Here is a 14,573-nt window from a genome sequence, read left to right on the forward strand (position 1 = left end):
TCGCCTTGCGGGGCATAGCCGGCTCTCGTTGGATTGTAGTATGAAATTTATGACTAGTCAATTTATTATCACTTCTAGATTTGTTAGGAGATTTGATCGTTGTGTCTAAGTCAACCAAACGTAATCCAAACCCAAGTGTGTAGGAGTGTTTGATGTAGTTCTGAAATAATATCATGATTAGTTTTATATCTAATCTTGGATGGGATAATCTATAATTATCTCAATTTTTTTTCTTGACATTTTGTCTACGTGGGTGGAAGGGTGAGAGACAACGTTGATTGAACGATCTATCTTAGAGTTTGAGATTCGTGTTAGTGGATCATAGTGTTGTCCTTATAAAGAAACGCGAATCACCTGCCACACGTCCAAATCACTTATCACTGAGCATAAAGAGAATGGACAAAGTCTCCCTCAACCAAAACCTAACAAATACAAATCCGCCATTAACAAAGCCTCAGTAGCCTCGAATGACTTCTTCCAAGCAAATGAATCCAACACTCATCGTTGTTCCCCTCACATCAGCTGTCCAAGTGACCAAGTCCGATCATATCTCCATTGAAGCCTTCCACCTTCACACACACACACACATATAACGGCGTTATATATATATACATACATACATATATATACATACATACATATATATACATATATATAACGCCGTATCGTACTAATGTTATGCTTGTAATAACAGGTCCACGTTTCCAATCATGCATGACAAAAGAGACTCGTTCATCCTCTTCCTCACCACCCCTTTATAAATGCCCTAACCATCCCTTCCACGGCCAAAGCCAGCCTGCCAGAACAGAAACCTTCGATCTTAGGTGAGCAAACACCAAGAAACCTGCAGAAGACATGGTGCATCCCGTCGAGGTCCAGTGCTCACTGTCATGTTCCCTTGTTCACCTGTTCCATGTTCTCAGGGAGTGCTACTCCACGGCTGTATACCCCAGTACATCTCCTCTCCCTCCTCTGCCATCGAAGAGGCCTGCAGAGCTGTCTTTCGAGGCTAACAAGAAGTTGAAGGAGTGTCACCTTGATTTCTATTCATCAGCTGGCCAAGCAATTGATCAGCAAGAGGATGTAAAGAAGTCTCAGGTGCCGCACCTGAGGAAGATGAGAAGAAGACCAACGAGGTTATCCATTCCTGAGCCGTGCACTGCCTCAGGCTTTGTCGATGGTGATGAAGAGAAACATGTGAGTGAGAAGGAGTGGGAAGTTGAGGGGTGTGGATACTGGTTGGCTTGCAGGAGAGGTCACAGACCTGTGATGGAAGATGGCCATGGAATAATACCCAACATAAATGGAGATCCAAAACAGGTAATTTATCTTTCCTAATTCATGTAATTTCTGCAGTGAAATATATGATTCTATATATTACTAGTTATTTGAGACTTATGATGATATCTTGAAGCAAATTGCACTCCTTATATGCATCCATTTGTCTTCATTTCAAGGTAGCCACATGAAGTACATGATGCGTATAGGTCTAAAAAATGAGAATGGGAATCATTTCTTTTTATTGAGTGAAGAAATCTAAGTCATATGATGACGATAAAATAATGAGTTGAGTAACTTAGAAGGTTAAGCTAACAAGAAAAAGTCAAACATTAGAACATACATAAGATTTAACACCACCCTCCAACGAACCAGTTGAAAGATTCCAACGCATGTATCCAAGTTGAAGATAGAAGTATAAATTAATGCTATGACATTATAAGAGAAAAATCTCATCTTCTTTTGAATGGTTTGCAGGCATTCTTCGGTGTCTTTGATGGACATGGGGGTCGAGCAGCCGTTGACTTTGTCTCCGAGAAGTTAGGAAAGAACATCATATCATCTCTTGCTGGTCAAGGCAAGCAAGAAATCCAACCGGAAGTGGCAATTAAAGCAGGCTATTTGACCACTGACAAAGAATTCATCAGCCAGGTATACAATCCCATCTGCCATTGCCACGAAAATTCCATGTGTCTTGATGATCACACAGTGGTTTCCTTCATCCGCAGGGCGTCAAGAGTGGAGCGTGTGCATCCACCGTTGTACTCAAGGATGGAGAGCTGCATGTCGCCAATGTGGGAGACTGCAGGGTGGTTCTGAGCCGGAGAGGGATCGCGAAGGCGCTTACGAGCGACCACCACGCCGGAAGAGAAGATGAGAAGGTTCGCATCGAGAGCTCGGTAAGTCTTTCTGCATCAATACGCTTTGCATCCAGCTGAAGACGTCCATCTCAGCAGCTAATTCATCCCACAATCGTCTCGAATGCATGCATCACACCAGGGTGGGTACATCACTTGTCGGAATGGCGTGTGGAGAGTTCAGGATTCACTAGCTGTGACCAGATCGATTGGCGACGCCAGCATGAAGGAATGGGTAATCTCTGAACCTGAGACCAAGACCATCAGGTTGACTCCCGACTGCGAGTTCCTAGTAATGGCTTCGGATGGGTTATGGGAGAAGGTAAACCAAGAGCCCGGCCTTACTCCTTGCACTGTATGAATCGGATCCTCACTCTCAATGTATGTATTCATCAGGTCACAGATCAGGAAGCAGTGGATGTTGTTCGGAAGCACAGTGAGTCCATGAAGCACTCATGCAAAGAGCTTGTGGAACTCGCTTGCAGGAGGGCCAACAGGGATGACATTACAGTCATGGTGGTGGACCTGCAACACTTTGCACGGTAGCGCAGTCAGACCGAGTTCTCCATGACTACTTCTGAGGAGCATTCACAGACCGAGAACGCCCGAAGAACACCGAAAGATAAGATTCATTAGAAGAATGGTGACCGTACCATTAAGACATTTTCAAGATGACTTGGTGAAGTCGACACTATACATGACTTGTTCAGATCGGTAAGGCAGAAAGAATGAAATAATGTATTTTTGTTCTACCAATTATCGAGACGTAATAGTCTCTTTAATACAACAAAGCCTCAACCACCAAATGAAGAGTGACTCATTATTGCTCAGAACCGATCGACCTCTCACAGCCCATATCAGAATTCTATAAGCATCATTAACATAAGGAGAATGAAAATATATTAAAGCTGATAACATATATACATAATATACTTATTCCATCTCATATCATCCAATTCGACCAATGAGATTTTCATGCGCATGATACATCTACCCAAGATGAAGCATTCGAAAAGCTCGACAACCAATACGACCCAATGTGTTCTTGTTATGTATCTATATAAAACATAACATCTAAAGTGTCTAATGGAACCAACACATCTTTTTTACATTAGATTTATTCACCTAAAATAACCAACACATCCTTTTTACGTCAGATTTATTCACCTAAGATAATAGGCATCTAAAATATTAGACGCGATCAATACATCCCTTTTATGTATGTATGATGTGTTTGTCTACGGTAAAAACATACGAAGCATCAAGGATAATTAACATGTTATTTTTGTGTGTGATATGTCAAACTCAAAAACTTTTACTAGTGAACATTTTCTACACAAATAAAGGTTTTCCTCTATCAACTTGTCTAAAAAACGAATAAAAATAGCAAATTTATTCACCTAAAATATAAAAAAAGCTTCTTTGTATGTTATCATTGAGTTATAGGCTATAACAAAAATGAAAACATAAAATAAAAGTCTATAAATATAATACATAACCGTCATTGACTTTGAAGATGTAAAAATCAAAGAAAATTATAACTTTCTTGAATATTTCAATCCTAACTAATTTTATGAAGATCCAAATCGACTCAAACTACTTAATCTGTTGTTTTCCTCTCTTCAAATTTTCCTACCTCTAGAAATTTGAAGTTTCCATCTCAACACTCAACCATCCCATAATTTTATGATTTCCTATAAAATCAGTAAATATATATTTCTTTAATAAATAAATCTAACATAATTAAAATGAATTTAACTTATTCTAATTCTGTCCACAATTTAAACTACTTAATTAGTTATTTTTATCTCAAGTTATCCAAATTAAATTGCTTTAATCATGCAACTAATAACAGACAAATTAATATTCTCAGACTCACCGACACGCTGATATATATATATATATATATATATATATATATATATATATATAGTGAGAGAGAGAGAGAGAGAGAGAGAGAGATCTGCCATCTCTTCTCGTTCTTCTCTTTCCGCTCGATCCTTTCCTCGTCGGTGGAGTCCATAACGCCCTGCTGTGTTCTCTTTGCAAACACTTCCACGTCGAATCAAGCGTGCCCCGTGAGGTACACAGGCCGCCATTGACGCTCCTCCATCGTTAGTTCTGATATGGCGGCAGTGCGTGAGTGTTTGGTCCACGCCATAGGTGTGCTCGGACAATTGCACTTTTTGAGCTCAAATCAGTAATTAAAACGTAAAAGAAAAAGGGTTTTGAGATATGACAGTGTTCGTGCAAGAGAGAGGGCAACGAACGAGGTGAGGTTAAACATAGGTTAAACTTTTATGTAATATCCACTACGTAAACCTAAAATTTTTTTATTATAAGATTCTATTATATACTATTCTTGAGCTAAGATATATTATCTTGATGTTATTATGATCCTCTTATTATTCTAGAAAAGACTTATTATAAACCTGTTATCATTATTATTGATAGCGAAAGTTTGAGGTGGACTACGGTCCCGCAATTTTTTTCACATTGAGTTTTTCACGTTAAATATGTAGTCCTATTATATGATTAATTTATTGCTCTATGTTATTCTGGTTGATTATCATTTTGATATCAAGTTGGTATTTTGATAAGGAACCAATTTTGATACACAAAAAGGGAAAATAATTATTTCGTTTTAACAGGTTTTCTTAACAAGTTAAATTTAACCCATCAAATTAAATTCAAATTAATTGATATGATTAAATTGAACTCATCAAATTATTCCACTTGAAGACATATGATGGAAGATTTGCTTTATTGCAAAGATTTATATAAGCCCATCAAGGTTAAAGATAAACCTTCTATTATGGACGATGAGGAATGAAAAGTTCAACCTAGAAAAGTTATTGTCTATATTAGAAGATGGATGAATATAAATTTGCATGAGCATATTTCTAATGAAACCAGAGCTGATGTTGTTTGGCAAATGTTAGAAAATCTCTTTGCGAAAAAGATAGTGGAAAATAGAATTTCTCTCATCAAAAGACTTGTAAATAGAATTTCTCTCCTTAGAAGACAGTGGTAATATTGTTGAGCACATAAGCCTATTTCAGAGTCTTGCAAACAAGTTGGTTGCTATGAAAATGAATATAGATGATGAGATGCAAGTATTATTACTTCTAACTCTTTACCAGAAAGTTGGGAAACATATGTGATGACAATTTGTAACTCCACGCCAGAGGGGACTATAACTATAGATATGACTAAAGACAGTTTGCTAAATAAATATGCTAGAAGGAAATAATATAATGAATCTTCTTCTAGTGTATTTGTTACTGGAAAACAAGAAAGACGTGGAAGGAGTCATAGCAGAAATTCACATAGTTATATTGAAAGATCCAAGTCTAGAAGAGATATTAAATGTTTCCTCCATAATAGGCCAAGTCACATAAAGAAAAAGTGTAGATTTTGGAAGCAAGAACAGAATGAAAAGAAGAAAAATGAGAAAGAGACCAATACAATTACTGATGATATCATTATTGTTTGTGATGACGATTGTGTCAGTCTTGCAGCTCAAGACAGTAACTAGGTAATTGACTCTGGTGTTTCATTTCATGTTACTTCTCATAGTGATTTTTTCATATCTTACACTGCTAGTGATTTTAGTAGTGTCAGAATGGGAAACAGTGGTACATCTAAGATTGTGGGTATTGGAGATATTTGCTTGGAGACTAGTATTAGGAGCAAATTGATACTCAAAGATGTAAGGCATATTCTAGATATTTGTCTTAACTTGATATTTACAAGCAGACTTGATGATGAGGACTTTGTACACTATTTTGATGAAAGCAAATGGAAACTCACTAAAGGTTCTCTAATTATAGCAAGAAGAAAGAAGTTTAACTCTTTTTATGCCATGGAAGCTAAGCTACACAAAGGAGAGATTAAATGTTTCCACTATAACAGACCAGGTGAAGAAAATAACTGGGTAATTGACTCTGGTGCTTCATTTCATGTTACTTCTCATGGTGATTTCTTCATATCTTACACTGCTGGTGATTTTGGTAATGTCAGAATGGGAAACAATGGTATATCTAAGGTGAGAATTGAAGATATTTGCTTGGAGATCAGTATTTGAAGCAAATTGATATTCAAAGATGTAAGATATGTTTCAGATATTCGTCTTAACTTGATATCTATAGGTAGACTTGATGATGAGAGCTTTGCACATTATTTTGGTGAAAGCAAATGGAAATTCACTAAAGGTTCTCTAATTGTGGCAAGAGGAAAAAATCTTAACTCTTTTTATGTCATAGAAGCTAAGCTATACAAAGGAGAGGTTGATACAATTCAGAAGGGTGAAAGTATAGATCTTTGACACAAGAGGCTTGGTCATATCAGCGAGAAGAAACTTCAAATTCTTGCTAGAAAGCAGTTCTTACTAGAGTCGCAAGGTACATATCTTAAATCTTGTGATTATTGCTTAGTTGGAAAAACACATATAGTTACATTTCATACATATCCATAATCTAGAAGATTAGATGCTATTGATTTAGTTCATACTAATATTTGTACTATGCAAACTAGAACTCATGGATGTGTTCTTTATTTTGTTACTTTTATTGATAATCATTCTAGAAAAGTTTGAGCTTTTGCTTTGAAATCTAAAGATTAGGTACTGGATGTTTTTAAGGAGTTTCATGTCAGTGTTGAAAGAGAAACTAACAGAAAGCTAAAGTGTATTTGAGCAGATAATGATGGGGAGTACAGGAGTCCTTTTGAGAATTATTGTAGGTTTCATGTTATCAGGCTTAAGAAAACAGTTCCTAAAACCCCTCAGCAGAACGGTGTGATAGAAAGGATGAATAGAACCATTGAAGAAAAGATTAACTATAGTTGACCTGATAAATATTTCTCCATCAGTTCCTCTAAAAGGTGATGTTCCAAAGAGAGTATGGAAAGGAAAAGATATATCTTATATCACTTGAGAGCCTTTGGGTGTAAAGCATTTGTTCATGTTCTTAGGATAATAACATAGAGATATTGATAATAAAGCAAAAGCATGTATCTTCTTAGGATATAATCATAAAGAGTTTGGGTACAGATTATGGGATCCAATGAACAAAAAGATTATTAGAACTAGAGATGTTGTATTTTCTTGAAGACCAATTGTTTGATGATGATGATAATATTGAAAAGTCAAAAACCTCTATTTATATTCCTTGGAGTTTGGGTCCAGTTCTTTCACCTGTAGTTCATGATGATCATGGGGAAGATAGAACAAGAAGATTGTGGTGAGAATGTAAGTGATGATACTCATACAATTGATGATGCTGAACCAAACGAACAAGCACCTCCACCACCAGTTGAGATTACATTGAGAAGATCTACTAGAGAGCGACCATCTATTAGATATTCTCTACATGAGTATGTTATGCTTACTGACAAAAGAGAGACAAAAACTTACCAAGAAGCTATTCTACATGAGCATAAGAATGAGTGGATTAAAGTCATGTAAGAAGAGATGAGATCCTTGCTTGAAAACCACACATATGACTTAATAAAGTTGCCTAAAGAGAAAAAAACTCTCAAGAATAAATAGATTAACAAATTAAGGACTAAAAATAATAGCTCACAACAAAGATACAATGTACAACTAGTTGTGAAAGAATTCAGTCAGAAGAAAGATATTGACTTTGAAGAAATATTTTCTCATATGGTGAAAATGTCCTCTATCCGAGTTGTTCTTGGTTTGACTGCTCGCTTAAATTTAGAAGTTGAGCAACTTGATGTGAAAACAGCATTTCTTCATGATGACTTAGAAGAAGAAATTTATATGGAGCAACCAGAAAGTTTCAAAGTCAAGGGAAAAGAAAATCTGATGTGTAAACTTAAGAAAAGCTTATATGGACTCAAACAGACACCTAGATAGTTGTACAAGAAGTTTGATTCTTTTATGATGAGCCAATGGTATAATAAAACCACATTTAATCATTATGTGTTTGTAAAGGAATTTTTAGATGAAAATTTCATTATTCTTCAGCTATATGTTGATGATATACTGATTGTTGGCCACGATGATGGAAAAATTAAAAAGCTTAAAAGAGAGATAAGTAAGTCTTTTGCCATGAAAGACTTGGGATCGGTGATACAAATACTTATTCTTCGTCAAAGGAAGATTTAGTTATCTCAAGAGACTTACATTGAAAAGATTCTTATATGAGTAAAGCTGAAGCAGTTTGTTCTCCACTTGTAGGTCATTTCAAGCTTAGTTCGAAACAATGTCCTACAAGTGAGAAAGAAAAAGAAGAAATGCCCTGAGTGCCTTACTTATCTGTAGTAGACAGTTTGATGTATGTTATGGTTTGTACCAAATCAGATATAACTCGTATAATTGGAGTTGTCAATCGATTTCTTTCTAATCCTAAAAGGGAATATTGGACAGAAGTTAAATGAATATTAACATATCTAAAAAGAACATTGTTCTTTCAAGTCAATTTTTTATTCTTTTTTGCTGCTATATTCCAGTTAGAACATTAAGCTCTTTTAGGATGTGGATCATTTTATTTTTTGATTTTAAATATTGAATATTTCTTAAATTCAATTTGCTATTGCATTACCATATATGACAAAGTAATTTAATTGATTTAATCCTCTAGTAACTGATCTTAGTGCTAACCTCTTATGCTTTTGAGAAAAACATGCATGTAGAAACTCCGAATTGATTCGGAAGAGAAATCTGTTGGTCATTTGGGACAAATTGATCCTTCACGTATACAAAGAACAATTTGCATTATCCCTGCAATGCAGCAAGAACAAAAAATCATTTTATTGTTTAAAAAATCTGATTCAAGAAGGGTATTGCTTAGAGATGCACCAACCATGTTGTAGGAAAATACTGAACTATGGTTGAGTTTTCTTCAGATGAAAATGAGTTTTCAAATTAGACAAAATGATAGTGTGCACCAAGGAACTAATGAACTCTTAACAATTCTTCAAGTGCTTAATAAGGTAGAAAATGATATCTGAGGTGACAAGAAAGTTGTTGATTGTGAATCAACTAATAACTGATGCACACAATATATGCCATCTCCCACCATATCAATTTCTGTTTAACTATATCAAATGCATAAAAGACTTCATCACAATGGTCAAGTATGTTTAATTATGCTACAAAATCTCTTGTTGTTTGATACATTTCGAAATCATTTTTCCTTCTGTCTGCTGGAGCAAAGTACTTTTCGAAGCAATCTTTCTCATATGTTCTTTACCTTAGATGTTTTACTTGATAGAATATTTCAATCAACATAGCTTAGATTTAAGTTTCCTGTCAGCAAACGTTTCGGTGAACGAATCTCCAGTTTCGTTGATACACGTTAAGTTTTGCAGATGGCGCCTCAGCTTACTGTTGATGCAGCATCGCCGACCAGAAGAAATGTGTCTGTCGTAAAAGCTTTTCTAGAAGGCGGTGATGTGTCTCGAAGGCCTGTGTTGTCGTTGAGATGAGATGAGATATGGAATGCCGAAATGATGAGTACTAATTACACATCTTGCACATTGGTAGCTGCTATTTACATTTTACAAACATGAGCCATGTGAAGTTGTGGATTTCTTCTTTTCATTGTGAAGTATCTTTATGATTGATACAGGCCTTTCACAGGACAATAGACGGAAATTATGAGGTTTGATCTAAAGCAACGACGTATCGGGAGAGGCCTTTAATGATGAGAGCCGCTCAGCCTTTTCTCGAGCGCCGCCATGGCGTCCGACTGTTTCTTTATCACCGCCGTCGTCGTTGAATCCTGAGACAGCACGACCTCATACCCGTCGTAGTACGACTCCATCCCGTCGCCCATGACCTGCCACACTAGCCCGCCGCTGAAGGACCCGCCGCTGGTCTCGGCGTCGTTGTAGATCACGTCGTAGACGTAGGAGAAGAAGTCGTCGCGGACCTTCTGCGAGTATCCCGGAGCCGTCTTCGACTTCCCGAACTCCGCGAACACCAGTGGCTTGCCGAGGACCTTCACGGAGTCGTTCCAGTGGCTCGAAAACCACTGCTGCAGGAACGTCTTCCGCGCCTCCTCCGACTGCCCTTGGAGCCTACCGGAGGAGAAAGAACATCAATGCGGTTTACGATATATATATATATATATATATATATATGAATTTATCAATGCGATCTACCATATATCCGGGTAAGCATGGATGGTGGTGTAGTCGATCTCATTGACTTGATTGCTGGTGATGAAGTCCGTGCCAAGCTGGTAGCCATTAGGGTTGTAGAGCTTGATCTTGTCCGGGGTGGAATTCCCGTAGAAACCCTCGAATCCTACCTGCAACAAGTGCTTGCTGTCGATGGACTTCGTGTACGCTGCCATCTCCTTAACCCACGCCTGCTCGAAGCAATCGCTTAACTCAAACGATGACACTAATGAATGCAGCAGCAGCATTCCCTGCTGTGGTTGATGCTAACGAGAGGGTTCTCACCGTGACTGTTTGGCCGGAGTAATCTACTTCACAGCGCGGTTCGTTCATTAGTTCCCACGACAAGATGGTGGGATCGTCTTTGTAGGCTACTTTGGTGATGGTGTTGACTCGTGTTAGCACCTTCTGCAGGAGAGAAGAGGAAGAGAGTTGAGATCAATTTCATCAACATACATGAATATGATATGATATGATACGATGCGTAATTTACCTGGACATGGTTCTTGTAGTACTGCTTCACTTTGGCATTGGTGTAGAAGTCATCGTCGGTTTGTATGGACTCACCTGCGTCGCGAGCCCATTGTACGTACTGAGATCGGCCGCCGTAGTCCTTGAAGTTGTTGACCAGGCTCAAAATGAGACGGATACTGTGATTTTTGGCCTCCGAGACGACGAAGTCGAGCCCCTAAAGAGATGAGGATGGATTGAGGTCGCCACACGAACGCTTGTCGACTGCGTTGCGATATGGGAAGGAAGCGGAGGCAGGACGCACCTGGAACATTTTCTCGTTGTAGACCCCCGGCGACGACTGCAGCGAGGGGTTGCCGCCGTCGTTGAACGCCCACGTTCGGCACACGGTGAGCCCGGCCGCCGCAGCGTCGCTCAGGGTCTTGGAGACCTTCGCCTGGTCCTCCGACGCGACGTTCATCAGCCAGTATGCGTTGAACCCGTTGAAGAGGAAGGGGGAGCCGTTGACTACCAACTTGGAGCCACTTCTCCCGACGAACGCGGGTGGCTCTGCCGCCGCTGCTTGATGAGCGAGAAGCAAGAGTGCGAGAGCGCCCAGGAAGCGGCGCAGTCCGACGACAAAACTAGCCATTTTGGTGGAAGTGCGCCGTGATATCACGAGGGTCTGCGGGCGCGGGGATCAGATTTATAGATCGAATGCGAGTTAGTGCAAGCATGGCAAGGATTTCATCGTACGTCATAGACAAGAAGTTATTTGTTTGTGGTCAGTTGTTTCCTGCAATAAGAAGAAAGCCATGAGATTAGGGCACGGAGGGCTGCTAAGAGGAAGACCGCAAACATGGAAAACGGATATCATCAGTTACCTTAAATTCTCCAAGGAGATTACCGCTGACAATCCTTTTTCTAATGGCGACTCTTTTACTTCATTCAATTATATAAAAAATAAAATATAATTTTAATATTTATAGGTCCAGAATATAATCTTCCAAGCTATTGTAAAAATCTTCTTAATATTATCTTTTGGATTTGTCATCCGATATATTAAATCTTAAGACTTTAAATTGATCTAACAAACGTAAAAAATTATTTCTCACATCCTTCTCTTCAATGAAAGATGTTTTGATAGAAAAATAAGAAGAAGAAGAAGAAGAACAATAGATTGTATATTGATAGACTAACAATGTTGTGATACATAGAAGGGAGTATGACATTGATGAAATACAACCGCTATGACTCGCATTGATAGTTGGACTTAATATAGTATTATTGTGTTTATTGGACTTATTGGCTTATTTTAAAACATGACCATGTATAAAATGCTTTTCAAAATTCCTTAGAATCTAATTAGGTAAAATTATTTTTTTTTAACAAATTTTGTTTTATTTATTTGGATATAGCATAATTATAGACTTTATGCTTACAATTGGTATCAGAGCTAGGTTTTTGAAATCAAATGTATTAGATCTGTAAATTTATTTACGATGCATAAAATTACATTTATCTTCCAAGAATTGCTAAGCAACAATGGTCACCGTCAACCTCGCTGCGAATTTGCGACTATGTCGGGTAGCGTACGCATCAAAGAACCCATCCCATGTGCGGGCATCACAGAACCCGTCCCATGTGCGGGCATCACAGAACCCGTCCCATATGCGGACATTGCAGAACTCGTCCCATATGATGCGGATATTACAGAACCCGTCCCATGTGCGGGCATCACAGAACCCGTCCCATATGCGGACATTGCAGAACTCGTCCCATATGATGCGGATATTACAGAACCCGTCCCATATGCGGACATTACAGAACTCGTCCCATATGATGCGGACATTACAAAACCCGTCCCATATGCGGACATTACAGAACCCGTCCCATATGCGGGCATTACAGAACCTGTCCCATATGCGGACATTACAGAATCCGTCCCATACGCGATCCCGGAATCCGTCCATGTGACGGTCGGCCACACGCAGGCAGACAACCCAAGTGGCGGCCGTGCGTGAGTAGGCCATGCACAAGCGGCGGCTGCGCGCTGGCAGCAGCCACGCGGCAGCAGCGGCCGCCCATGAGCAGTAGCAGCCCCGCGGTGGTAGCGCCGTGGCGGCAGCGGCCACGCGCAGGCTAGAACTGTCGCTGGCAGCCGCGCACAGGCGGCCGGGCCGTAGGCAGCAACGGCAGCGCCGCTCGCGCAGGCGGCGGCGACGAAAGCATATTAGGGTTTTTTGGCATAATTACGATTTTGCCTTCGAGGCTAGGGTTTTGTTAAAATTATAGTTTTACCCTTGTAAATTTTGTAATTTCGAATTATGTTCTGTCAACATATTTACGGTTTTACCCTCGGGTTTAATTTATGCAAAATTATAATTCTGCCATTCACATATTTCTGATTTATTCCATTTCAAAAATTTATGGTTTTATCAAAATTGAGAAATTTAATTCATATTCTCAATTATAAATTGATAAATATGATTTATTATAATTATGATTAATTTTAATCATAATTATATTTTTGATTATTTGATTGGATTTAATTTTTGATTAAAAAAACTATAAATTATGGTTTATTTTATAGTTTTCTCATATGAATTATTGATTTTACATGTGATAAATAAAATTAAAAAAAATCCAATTATTGTTTGTGGACTTTTATTTATTTATTCACATGTATATATATATATATGAAATTGTGAAATAATGTATATCTTTCACATGCATGATTTATATAAATTATTGATTTTACATGTGATAAATAAAATTAAAAATCTAATTATTGTTTTTGGACTTTTATTTATTTATTCACATGTATATATATGAAATTATGAAATAATGTATATCTTTCACATGCATGATTTATATAAATTATTGATTTTACATGTGGTAAATAAAATTTAAAAATCTAATTATTATTTTTTGGACTTTTATTTATTTATTCACATGTATGTATATGAAATTGTGAAATAATATTTACCTTTCACGTTAAGGCATGATTTATATGTTCCCATGATTATCATATGAGTTTTCGTATTGATTAATATTCAATAATTATTATTGTTATTTATTATTAAATTGTTTAGCATTAATATTTAATAATTATTATTGTTATTTTATTATTGAATTGCTTAGCATTAATGTTCAATAATTATTATTGTTATTTATTATTGAATTGCTTTGCATTAATATTTAATAATTATTATGGTCATTTTTTTTAATTATTGAATTGCTTAGCAAAAATTAAAGAAATTGATGAATATTATTTGTAATTCATTTCCCTAAGTTTTATTTGACTAGTAGCTACCAAAGTGGTCTAGGATGATAGACTTTTGTGATATGAATTAAATAAAAGTTTTATCATTTATAGGATATTTTTATTTTATATCATTGCATTAGTCTTGTAGCCACCAAAGTGTCCTGGACTAATGACTTATAAAATAATATTAAAGAATTAGTCCTAAATGACATTAAGGAAATAATATTCATAATGTCACATATAATTATGAGATTTAGATAATCCCAAAGGAGAATCTAATTCAAATAATTATATAATGGGGTAGGATGATACTATTTTTGGATATCCTTGTAGTTTAGGGTTGTATACCCAAAGGTAATAATACTATTCCACAAGGATGGTATTAGTCATTCATAAATATTCTTGAGTAAACACTAGATATGTCAATATTTCACCCAAAGGTGTAATATAGATGATATCAATAGTTCATCAATTTTTGACAAACTCAAAGCATTAATGTTATTCTATATTTTTGCAGTGGTACTTCCGCATATACATTCATATGCTTCAAGTGTCCTTGTACTCTCTGG

At 37.1% G+C, this 14,573-nt stretch overlaps 2 protein-coding genes across 2 annotated transcripts; one reads left to right on the forward strand and one right to left on the reverse strand.

Moving 5' to 3' along the window:
* The first annotated feature begins 805 nt into the window (after window positions 1-805).
* LOC135677709 (probable protein phosphatase 2C 74) lies at window positions 806-2,928 on the forward strand. The gene is made up of 5 exons (XM_065190084.1): window positions 806-1,320; window positions 1,756-1,929; window positions 2,007-2,177; window positions 2,278-2,457; window positions 2,532-2,928. The coding sequence occupies exons 1-5, from the start codon at window positions 856-858 to the stop codon at window positions 2,679-2,681; spliced, it is 1,140 nt and encodes a 379-aa protein (XP_065046156.1). The 5' UTR covers window positions 806-855; the 3' UTR covers window positions 2,682-2,928.
* A 6,874-nt stretch (window positions 2,929-9,802) lies between these two features.
* On the reverse strand, window positions 9,803-11,388 carry LOC135677419 (mannan endo-1,4-beta-mannosidase 5-like). Its single transcript, XM_065189774.1, has 5 exons — window positions 11,062-11,388; window positions 10,780-10,974; window positions 10,572-10,694; window positions 10,269-10,477; window positions 9,803-10,184 (listed from the first exon to the last, which is right to left on the reverse strand). The coding sequence occupies exons 1-5, from the start codon at window positions 11,386-11,388 to the stop codon at window positions 9,803-9,805; spliced, it is 1,236 nt and encodes a 411-aa protein (XP_065045846.1).
* Between the last annotated feature and the right edge of the window lie 3,185 nt (window positions 11,389-14,573).

This window comes from Musa acuminata, chromosome BXJ1-6 (genome assembly GCF_036884655.1).
Source record: "Musa acuminata AAA Group cultivar baxijiao chromosome BXJ1-6, Cavendish_Baxijiao_AAA, whole genome shotgun sequence".
In the NCBI taxonomy this organism is placed as follows: domain Eukaryota; kingdom Viridiplantae; phylum Streptophyta; class Magnoliopsida; order Zingiberales; family Musaceae; genus Musa; species Musa acuminata.

What these genes read in the sequence shown, in the direction of transcription:
- LOC135677709 (XM_065190084.1), top strand. Translation starts at nt 856, where the DNA reads ATGGTGCATCCCGTCGAGGTCCAGTGCTCACTGTCATGTTCCCTTGTT. An exon ending in ACAAAGAATTCATCAGCCAG is followed by an intron (nt 1,930 to 2,006) that starts GTATACAATCCC and finishes CTTCATCCGCAG; the next exon opens with GGCGTCAAGAGTGGAGCGTG. An exon ending in AGGTTCGCATCGAGAGCTCG is followed by an intron (nt 2,178 to 2,277) that starts GTAAGTCTTTCT and finishes GCATCACACCAG; the next exon opens with GGTGGGTACATCACTTGTCG.
- LOC135677419 (XM_065189774.1), bottom strand. Translation starts at nt 11,388, where the DNA reads ATGGCTAGTTTTGTCGTCGGACTGCGCCGCTTCCTGGGCGCTCTCGCA. An exon ending in ACTACAAGAACCATGTCCAG is followed by an intron (nt 10,695 to 10,779) that starts GTAAATTACGCA and finishes TCTCTCCTGCAG; the next exon opens with AAGGTGCTAACACGAGTCAA. An exon ending in CATGCTTACCCGGATATATG is followed by an intron (nt 10,185 to 10,268) that starts GTAGATCGCATT and finishes CTCCTCCGGTAG; the next exon opens with GCTCCAAGGGCAGTCGGAGG.